We start from the raw sequence: 11,122 nt of genomic DNA, 5'->3' as shown, positions 1-11,122 counted from the left end.
AAAATTAAATTACACATTTGAACAATCGTACTTGCAACCACTAATCTCAATGTGCGACCACAACAAAGTCAAGTCATTATAATCCCATATCAATGAGAACAAATTGAGTAAACACACTATCATACATCTCCATGTTTTCAATAAAACAGTCAATACATACAGTAATACATTTTTTACTTAATTCACAAGGTTTACATTTTTCTTTTATACGAATATAAACAGCAATCCAAAATAGTCAATATGTCTTGATAGATGTCTACACCCAATAACTCAAGACCTCTCCTGACTGATATGAAGTCCTGTGATATGCACAGAGAGATCATCGGTAATGAGTACTGAAGTACATCTTTGTGGAAGGGAGGGGGTGAGAGCCAAGGGTGTAAGTGGACACCGCACTGTGTTGAATGCATACAGGTATTCCGCTGGTAAATCTTTGCTGAGTTAACCTTTGAAACATCACTCGGAGTTTGGACTCTTGTCTGATAAATGTTTATTGTAGATTGAGATATTGGTCTTCTTATCAGCATTGATATCCTTCATTCTGAAGGACTGGTCAAATCCCCTCACCTTGTAAGAGATTCCTTTAGCTGCTCGTACATACGTTGGTCCTATAGAGGGGGAAATGAAGAGCCTTTGTGTGAGTCATTCAAAATCCTTACATGCTTTGTTTGTAGTTTTAGACTTGTTCAGTCTCTTCCTCTTTGTAGTGAAGCCTAAAAAAGGAACCCTGCTCCTATCTACAACCAATCACACAAACTAACACCATACAACTGGCGAGTGAGCAAGTAAAAGCACACAACTTCATTATCTGACTGACTAGACCCGGTTTACTTTAGGCTTAATTTATTATTACGTTAGCATGCAAATAGGGATGGAAATAGTAATGGCGGAAGAGTTAGTTCCCCAGTGACCATAAACCCCTGAGGCTGTGTGAACCTACAGAACCTACATGTTTAACATAAGCATTTCGCTGCACCTGCTGTAACACCTGCAAAATCGGTGTACGCAACAAATAAATTAAAGATTTGATTTTTGACAATGCAGTGTTTACTGACGGGGACAAGAAAGACTGGTTCACCTGGGAGATTAAAGACAGCTGGGAGGGAGGGGGGGCAATCATGTGCTAACCTACGTCATTATTAATTACCACATTCAAAAAAATGCCGCTCCCAATGACAACTGAGGCAAATCAAAACAAGCCATTACCAGACACTCTGGATTCTGGGAACATACCTAAATACTTAAGACTTGTCTAATTCCTAACCATTTGGATTTGAGGCGAGTCACTCACTGGGTAAATGATACATGTCAGACTGTCTACAGGGATTCAGGGTTTGGTTACATTCATTTCTTTGTCTGCTTCTGTGCAGTCATTCATTTGTCCACGTCCCAATGCATCTCACCCTTTTAGACACAGACGGCCGTACTTTCTTGAAGGCGTCCTCAAAGTTCTGCTTGCTGACCCTGATGTCGGCCACAGGGCCGTTGGAGTAGCTGTGACCTGAGGGGTTAATAAGTACAGACTCAGATGGAGAGGAAGTGGACTGACAACCCTGGTGGAGGATACTGTACAATTACTATGACCTTGGGTATGGTACTTATCTTGCCTTGGATTTCTGTTTACACTTTCTATCTTGATAAATGGCAAACATGAAATGTATGGGAGCAATCAACCAACGTTGCAGTGTTCTGTTAGAGTCAAGAGGCAGAGAGGACCTAGAAGTCTTTAGGCCAGTATTACCTGTGTAAGATGGGTTGGGTTGGGTCAGGAGGTAGGCTCTCAGAGCATTGACAGAGGCTTCCCTCACCAACGCAGACAGGTCTGCCCCACTGCATGAAACAACAAACACACAATATCCACTGTGTTGAAGGCTCTACGGGTGGCTCGCTCATCACAGCTCGAAACAACCACAGGGGCAGGGTTTCGAGCTGTGATGAGCGAGCCACACGTGTACTCCCTCTCCCCAGTCCCCCCAAAAAAGGTGTGTTCTGATGGCAAACTTTTTAAAAATGCAATAGGGTGTAAAAACTGTTTTAAAAGCAATAACAGTTAAGAGGGCCTCCGCTTTCTGGAGGTATGATATGTATTTCTCAACTCCCAATACTGAGCACTCTAGCACCATTACACAACCAAAGTAATTGGTATTGCTTTGAGATAAGGCCATTGGCAGTGATTGCATAGGCCTATAGTGACATCATTGGGTAGTATGCTGCAATGTTTAGGTAATTCAATTTACTGTTAGATTAATCAGTTATACAGCTAACTAGCAGTATATTCTATTTAGCTATCTAGCTAATGAGTTTTCAATTCCTAAGATGGTGGATAGGCCATAAGACTGTTGAATAGCCAACTACCCCAGCCCTCCCGCTCTCCCAAAGACTATCTGCATGGACTCTATTCCCATCCTCACCACTCAGCCACATGGTCACTCTTCACATTCACGCATACTGACAGTCACTACTTACACCTGACATATACTCTCATTACCATGCACGTACCACATATGCTGCTGTCTTGATTGATTATTGTGATAAATATTACCATTCGTTGCTGCTATATTGTTTATTAAGATTAGTATTTATCCTGCTACTTTTACATGTACATTCCTTCCTGAAAAACAAATAACTCCAGTACCCCTGCACATTGTATTAACGGTACACGTACTGCACTGACCTGTATATAACTACATTCTCTTGTTCATTTTATTTATTCTCTCGCATTTCACGTGTTTTATTTCTTACTTATATTACTACCTCTATTGTGCATCGTTGGGAAAGAGCTTGCAAGTTAAGCATTTGGCTGTGCTGTATCCTATGCATCTGACAATAAAACTTGTAACTCAAATTAGCCCCAAATGAATTAGCCTATGTGATATTAGTACAAAGATGTAAGCAAATTAATCTCTATTGCACTAGAGACTAATTCTGGAGCCACATTTTGATTTAGCAACAATAGCCTAATTGTCATCCCAAAATGTATGAATAATCTTGAATGATGCAGTCCTGCTGCTTGGACATGTTAGTATGATTAAAGAAATAAAGTTGTTTTATCTAAGAGGATTACTAGTTTTTTCTATTGCGTGACCCCTCAGCAGCATTTGGGTGCGACCAAATCATGGGCTGGTGCCACCAACTGATAATGTTAGTGGCAGCAATGGCACAAGGGTAAAGGGTTAGTCTGGAGCTCTATAGGTTAAGATTGACTCTGCTCCTTCCTTCCTTCTCTGGGACACTCACGTGAAGCAGTCACTGCGCACGTCATGGGCCATCTCCTCCAGACTCACATCCTGCTCCAGATGAGGCCTGCTGCCCCCCTATGAGACACAATCATGAAACAACCCTTCTCACAGCAACACCAGCCACTAACTAAGACATTATACGAGGCTCATGGACTATTGAATTGTGGGCTTCCATCCATGGCATTCCACGTTACCTTGGTGATGGTGAGTAAGATGGCGTGCCGGTCTGATGGAGGTGGGAGGCCCACATACAGGGTCTTGTCCAGACGACCTGGTCTCAGCACAGCAGGGTCAATGATATCTACAGGGACAGCGTCAACCATGGTGAATAACTTCACAGATTTGTATAGTAGCTTCATATAAGCATAATTATTATTATTTTTTAACTTTACATGCGTCAACATAAACCATAAACCAAAACATTGAAAAATAATCTCCCTCAAGTTTTGCGATTGGTGAATATCTAAGTCAAGGAGGGAGTGAAATGATGCGAGGAGCCCACCTGGTCTATTGGTAGCCGCCATGATGAAGACCTGCCGCCGGGTCTCCAGTCCGTCCATCTCAGTAAGCAGCTGGTTGACCACACGGACACTGGCTCCAGACTGAGGACACACCGCCACCATCAACCTCATGTCAACAATACTATTCTCATCATCATAATTCACCTCCATTTCACTCAGATGGTGACCCTCAGATCGCAGATTATTAGCCCTTCTCACCTCATGCCCGGAGCGGCGGGGGCACAGTGCATCGATCTCGTCGAAAAAGATGACACAAGGGGCAGAGTTCCGTCCTCTCTGGAACACCTGTCGCACGGCCCGCTCGCTCTCTCCCACATACTGAGGAACAAGAGACACGAAGCTGTGTAACTCATGTCGAAACGCACAGCTCGAAAAACACACACACATATGTCTAACCTACATAATGCTAAATGAATCATTCAGGCCCCCAGAATCAAAGTCTGTTTCTTTTGTGTTTTAAGTTATATAAAGTCAGTGGGCATGAGTTAGGCCATTAAAATGCATCCAGGTGATTTAGGAGTGTTACCTCACAGTGTGAAGGGTCTGATATAATGCCTACTAAGGGTATAGATAGCTGTGACTAAAGGTAACTGAGCCCTCGCCAAGTAAATAATGCACAGGGCTGTTGGATCACTTGTGCTTACTGTCTATGAGAACGCAATGATTTCAGTGGGGCACTTCAGTTACAAATATAATTTCAGCAGATCTACCAACACAGAGTTAATATTACTAGGCAACGTGTCACAGGGCAAAGTCATGTCGAGGCATTCCAGGAATCTGTATAGCTGAATGACTCACCATGTTCAGCAGCTCTGGCCCCTTGACAGAGATGAAGTTAAGTCCTGACTCATTGGCAACAGCCTGAAATCGGAGACACACAGCACAGTATACTGTTGTAACTGATTAATTACTAAACCACCACCAGTCTTCAACTTTTCACTTATTTTAGCAGCTGGAAAATAGTACCTTGGCCAGCAGGGTCTTTCCACATCCGGGAGGCCCAGCTAGCAACACCCCTGCAGGAGCACTGAGACCCAGAGCTTTGAACTGCTCAGGAGAACGCACAGGGGCCTGAGGACACACACAATCACAATACACACTCACTGCCTTTATTCATCTAAGCTGCACAATGGCAGTATTCATTCTGAAGTCAACAAAGTACGCCCTACGATCCAGTTTGAATCTGGATGAGTTTGGAATTAGATAGAGCCGACAGAAATACAACGTTAATGGCACATTGTAAATGTTATAGATTAACTCTGTGACCACTGCCATTGACAGTGTACATTGACTGACACATCATGCTGTTGTTAAATTAAACCTGAAGAAAACCTATGGTTCCTTGTGTTGCTACTTATTCAACCATAGCAGTCGAGTCAGGTTTCCTTACCAACAACATGGTAGTCTATTATATATGGTTAAGTTCCCACAATCAACCACTGTTGTTCGAATGACATGCTCCAATCACAGGTACAGTATATTTCCTATTTTCTGATGACAAAATACTTTTAGGGTGGGAACAATTGTTGTATGGTGTTACGTTTTTGGAATAAATAGTTAATGTGTTAACTGTGATAGAATAAAATATCCACCTCTACGAGCTTAAATGCTACGAGAGAAAAGGAACTGGTCAATTATCATTTTCCTGACCACGTGACCTGAACAGAAGAAACTCCTGGCCCAAATTATAATACAACAAGTCCATATCCTTATGTTGTTTTGCAGTGGCTAACACTGAGCCCAACATATCAGACAGAACATCAGCTCGGTTGATGCGATACCCACCAGGATGGCCATGGTGAGCTCTTCGCGGATGTCATGCAGGGCCCCCACGTCGTCCCAGGTGACGTCTGGCACCGTGGCGAAGCCTTCACGCTTGGCAGAGGGTTGTACGCTGGCCAGGGAACCCTGGAAGTCTGACATGAGGATGCACAGGCCAGCAAGCTGCTCCTCAGACAGCGACTCACTGCTCTTCAGCAGGGACAGCAGGCGACAAAGCTCCCCCTGGTGGTAAAGACAGAAGTGGAACATTTTCACACCACTGACCATCAAGGTGGGATGTTCACCAGATTCAGAGGGAACAGTGGATCCAATACTATGTACAGCATACTGCCTAGTGAAAAACACAGCTAGTATACATTGATGGAGTCAAATATATCACCGTGAAGGTTGTCTCAGTAGCCAGAGGCAGCAGCTGCTTGTCTCCCTGTGGTATGTGGCTAAGGTCTATCATCTCCTGGATCACTGTGTCTGCTGAGGCCTGGAATCTCTCTGGGCCCTGTGGGAGAGGACCTGCGCCCTGAGGCCCCTCGGACTCCGCGCTCTCCTCCGCCATGGGGACCAGCCCCTGGTTCTTGTCCTGCCTCTCCAGCAGGACCCTGTTGACGGCGCTCATGGCTGCCTCGCGGCACAGCGCCATGAGGTCAGCTCCCACGTACCCCGGGGTAAGACGCGCCAGCTGCCGGTAGTCAAAGTCCTCAGGGAGCTTCAGCTTCCGACACAGGGTCTTCAGAATTCTGAGAGCAGGAATCAACACACAGTGGGTAACTTACAGTCGCAACACAAGAGCTAGCAACAACATTAATGTCAACACCACTATTATTATAGGAGACAAGCCCACTCACCTGAGACGAGCTGCTTCATCAGGTATCCCCAGACAGATTTCTTTGTCAAAGCGTCCAGCACGGCGCAGCGCTGGGTCCAGAGAGTCTGGCCGGTTGGTGGCACCAATAACCATCACCTGGGCTGTGAGAGCTAATGAGTTCAGGTCTGGAGAATCACATAGATGACAGAGTGAAGGGAAGATTAACATCATCCAATAGTACCAGACAAGGTGAATTGATAATCTCCCAACAAAATATATTCAATTGATTTCTTCATCTTAAGTACTCAAAGGAGATATTCCTATCAAAAAAATATATAGATGTATTGTAATCATCAACTCAAAAGTCATGAAATCAACAAGATGTGTTGCACTAGCATACATCCCGTGAGTCCCGTATGGCTCAGTTGGTAGAGCATGGCACTTGCAATTCCAGGGTTGTGGGTTCGATTCCAACGGGGGACCAGTACGAATGAAAAATATGTGCGCTCAGTCGCTCTGGACAAGAGAGTCTGCTAAAATGACATCTCTCACCATCCATGCAGGTGAGCAGCTGAGCAACAATCCGTCTCTCCATGTCCTTGGAGGCCACCTCTCGCTTAGGAGTGATGGCATCAATCTCATCGATGAACAGGATGCAAGGGGAGCTGGTCTGCAAGGGTAACAGGACCAGAATGGAAAGTTTAAGCGAGCTGTCCTTGAGGGGACATTCTTATAAAATGTTCTTCATTTAATTTCACAGCGAACTGTGTAGTAGCTCATCTGTCGAGACTCAGGAGTGACACTTACCACAGCCTGCTCAAACAGCTCTCTCAGCTTCTGCTCAGACTCCCCTGACACCCCAGACACCAGCTCTGGCGCCGACACCTTCAGCATGGGCAGCTCCATTTCCTTAACACACAGAGGGAAATTAATGAGTCTTTTTCACCTAGAAAAAAACTTGTCTAAACTAGGAAATGTGGAAAAATGTTAGTGAGTAAAAATAATCTCTATGTAAAGTGGGATACCATCATATAGATATGGACACCATCCAGACTCACCCCAGCCACAGCTTGGGCCAGCAGGGTTTTTCCACAGCCAGGGGGGCCATGGAGCAGGAACCCCCGTGGAGGGACCACCCCCAACTGCTGGTACACCTCTGGGTGACGCATATGAATCAGCAGCTTACACACCTCCTTCAGTGACAGAGAGCCAGATAAGAATTCAATCTACAAGCCATTACAGTTCAGTGCATAGGTCATGTTCAGCAGGATATAATGGAGAAAAAAACAATTTTCAAATAGGAAATTAATAGGAGTATTCTTATTGGACAAGTTCAGGTATGAGCTCGTCTGCTTTCTCCCGTTTCGTGCATACCGAATACAACCCTGGATACATCTAAATAAGGTTTGACAGCTAAGAAAACTGACAACACTAAAACTGACAAAACAAAAACGTAAATGTAACAAGCGTACCGTCAATGTGTCCTCATTGCCTCCAACATCTTCAAACTTTAATGTTGAATACTGTAGTTCAATGGATTTGGTCCTCGCTAGAATGATCAGAGGAAAACTTAGTTTACAAAACACACACCATTCTTACTTCAAGTGATACTGTAAAACAGGGTATTCAAATCTTACCCTACGAGGTCAGGACTACAGCTGGTTTTCTGATCAACTTGATATTTAATTGCACCCACCTGGTGTCCTATGTGTAAATCAGTCCCCGATTAGAGGGGAAGAATGACTAAAAAAAGCAGTGGAACTGGCTTTGTGGTCCAGATTTGAATTTGAGGGCTGTTTAGTTTATATTGTTTGTATCCTTGACTGGCTACAATGTTAAACATCAGCAAAGCAAGGTGGGAAGCAGCCTTTACCTTTCTTGTTCATGATACTGGCCTCGATGTCACCATCATTGCCCTTTGACGCTCCCTCTTTCCGCCGTTTAGATTTTTTAAATTTGCCTTTTTTTGGTGTCTTCTCAGGCTCAAGCATTGAGACATCTGTCTGCTTCTGGTGAAGTCAATATAAGCATTCAAATTGTTGTAGCAAATTGTAAGACAAAGAGAGATGTAGTCATCCACCACTGACAAAAGACAACCTAGAAAATGTGAGAAATACATTTCCTGCAAGACTGGCTGCCTCCTCTTCACACAGGTCAATGAGGATGCTGTCATGCTCCAGGCCTCTGCCCTTGTCTATGAACCAGCCCCCTGCAGACACCTTGGTACCAACACTCTGAGGGGTGGACTGAGCCTCAGGGGCAGGGCTGTCTGATGCAGACTTGTCCCTCCTGGGAGATGCCCCACTCTCTGGGTTGCCCTTCTTGTACAGGGACATCAGGGAGTTATTCATGAGGTTGATGGGCTGTTAAGGGATAATCAGAAGGAAAAACAAGTTTAATCTATTAGCGTATTGTTCTGAATTACATTACATGGTATTATTACATGGTAATAAGCAACACATAAGTATGGTAAACCTGACAAATGAATGCTATGGAAAGAGGTAGTAGAGAACGATGTACCGGTTGTTCGGGAAGGTCGTCATCACTATCAGTAGTGTCATCCAAGTTACTGCTGCCATCCCTGTAAAAGACCAGAATATACACTGTATAAATCACTAAACTCAGGGGCATTTACAAATCAAAACAAAAGATTATGAGCAGATGGCGTGGCCCTTACCCAGCATCCTTCTCACTGTGTCTGGCTCTCTTGGCCAAGTGCTTGTTCTCCAGATCATTCAGTCCAGATTCATCGCATATCACTCCATGGACTGAAGGTGTAAAAATGCACAAGGAATTGTAGGATCTGGTTTGCTCTTGGAGAAACCGGCTAACATGCTTTAATGACAAGTGAAATGATCGGCAGATGCATTGTAGCTGAACTACCCAAAATGCCATGTGCAGTCAAATGATAAATGAGGTACTTGTATCAGTTTTTACTCACCTTTTCCCACCTGAATCCTGAATGCAGTCTTGTTTCGCCTGCCATAGTCCATTCTGAGGAAGATACAATATTAAGCTGCGTGCATAAACCCTGAAGGATTTCAGAAAGGCAAGGCTGTATAAAGAGTACAGGGGGAAATTATGATAAATCAAACTCACCTGTAGAGTCTCTGAAGATCATGTGCCATTGAAGTAATGTCAACATACTGGCCACTCTGGTTACTCAAATACTAGCAGACAAAATTGAACAGATCCAATACAGTAACACATTACTGTAAATTATGTTAGCTAGCATGTTACAAAATAGGAATCAGTCAATATGACATGCGACAATTGGTGGATACTGTCAATAACTAGTCTAAAATGTACCTGCTCAACTCTCTGTTTGAGTCGGTTGTCCACTCCGCAACGTCTGTTATTCATGTCTCTTGTCACCTGCAACATAAACTAGCATTAGTTTATCTCGGGAAAAACATATATTTATGTTTTAAGACGAGTATAGCTAGATGAAACCGGTATATTTAATTCAGTGGGATAAAAGGGGAAGTATGTGCAGACGTTAATGTCTCTAGCAGTGTGATGCTAGCAAGCTAGCTAATAGTGTCGCTATACCATAGGATTGTCTATGCGTATGTACTCTAAACAGATAGCATTTAATTCTAGGCACGTACCTTTTGTAATAATCGTACATAGCAATTGATGAACAAGCAAAGACGATTGTAGATAACAGATCAAAAGTATTTACAGTTAGCACGAGTTTGTACTCCACGTGAAACTACAGATTGTTATACGGAGCTGTCCATGATGTTGCCTGTTCGAAATTGTGAACAAATGCCAGAAGCAGAGGATTCTTCAACTTAATACAATTGATATCTCATACTGGTAGAAATCAAGCATGTTTTATAATCAGAAGAAATATGGGTGGACTATTTGCGAGTTAACATCAGAACAGCTATTTTATTTTAAGTACAAATTACAAATATCAGGCACAAATATGTATTATACAAATTATCAGCAATCAACAATTTACACATACACGTACAAAAAAAATGTAAAGTGCAATTGCATTCACTCAGATTTTTTTTTCATTATAATGATTTCATCAGGACAGCTATGAATTTCTGACTGGGACCTTCGTGACATAGAAATAGAGTCCGCGATATTAGAGAAAAGAGGAGATAGAAATCCCAATGGACAATGAACTTACGAACGTATAACGCCCCCCAGCACACTGTCGACCAATGGCTTTCACGTTGTCATGCTGCGTCACGTGGTTGCTAAGCTTATCGCACGCAATCTCTTCTCAAAGTCAGGGAATGACAACGTATGTAAAGTCACGATTCCAAAGCTATACAATATTATAGATATAAAGTTAATTATCTATTGGAAAATATTTGTAATGTTGTACTTATTGTTGACAATAATTTTTTAATTTTTAGCTAGTGCCCAGTTGACTCCTATTCACTCATTGGCTGCGTTTCAAACTCAAAGTCGACAGCTCTCAGCCCCTTAAATTACGTTTAACATCGTCACATCCGAGTGTACCTTAAATGTCCCTTGTCCAAGCGAGGGAGAGTGATGATCAGAGGCAACGGCCTTGGCGGAAATCTTGAAGTTGAGTTTAAAAACAACCAACCTAAAGCTATTAATGTACCTAGTAAGCTAACGTATCTAGCTACAGTTACCCATAGCTGGCTAGCTAGTTTTATATTTTGGTAATTTATTCCAATACTTTTTAGAATTGCAAAAAATATGTTTGTGAATCTAGCAACGTTTTATAGGCTTCTCACAATGAGGCTACGCCAATTCGCCGACGCTAAAATCCATGTATATATATA

The 11,122-nt window shown here is 43.0% G+C and overlaps 1 protein-coding gene across 1 annotated transcript; it reads right to left on the bottom strand.

Annotated features, from left to right (window-relative positions):
- Positions 1-157: 157 nt before the first annotated feature.
- nvl (nuclear VCP like) lies at positions 158-10,119 on the bottom strand. The gene is made up of 24 exons (XM_071380579.1): positions 9,956-10,119; positions 9,654-9,719; positions 9,444-9,514; positions 9,286-9,338; positions 9,022-9,112; positions 8,865-8,925; positions 8,462-8,707; positions 8,218-8,353; positions 7,817-7,893; positions 7,403-7,537; positions 7,152-7,253; positions 6,897-7,014; positions 6,385-6,529; positions 5,922-6,276; positions 5,546-5,764; positions 4,727-4,831; positions 4,559-4,621; positions 3,959-4,078; positions 3,742-3,841; positions 3,434-3,540; positions 3,238-3,314; positions 1,742-1,830; positions 1,404-1,501; positions 158-608 (listed from the first exon to the last, which is right to left on the bottom strand). Exons 2-24 carry the CDS (start codon positions 9,705-9,707, stop codon positions 564-566), a joined length of 2,667 nt encoding a protein of 888 aa, XP_071236680.1. The 5' UTR covers positions 9,708-9,719; positions 9,956-10,119; the 3' UTR covers positions 158-563.
- Between the last annotated feature and the right edge of the window lie 1,003 nt (positions 10,120-11,122).

The sequence above is a fragment of the Salvelinus alpinus genome, chromosome 32 (assembly GCF_045679555.1).
Source record: "Salvelinus alpinus chromosome 32, SLU_Salpinus.1, whole genome shotgun sequence".
In the NCBI taxonomy this organism is placed as follows: Eukaryota; Metazoa; Chordata; class Actinopteri; order Salmoniformes; family Salmonidae; genus Salvelinus; species Salvelinus alpinus.
Note: the sequence above shows the minus strand (reverse complement) of the source record. Positions and strands in the feature narration are given on the sequence as shown.

What these genes read in the sequence shown, in the direction of transcription:
- nvl (XM_071380579.1), bottom strand. Translation starts at nt 9,707, where the DNA reads ATGAATAACAGACGTTGCGGAGTGGACAACCGACTCAAACAGAGAGTT. An exon ending in CTACTGAGACAACCTTCACG is followed by an intron (nt 5,765 to 5,921) that starts GTGATATATTTG and finishes CTTTACCACCAG; the next exon opens with GGGGAGCTTTGTCGCCTGCT. An exon ending in GGCCGTCTGTGTCTAAAAGG is followed by an intron (nt 609 to 1,403) that starts GTGAGATGCATT and finishes CCCCCTCTATAG; the next exon opens with GACCAACGTATGTACGAGCA.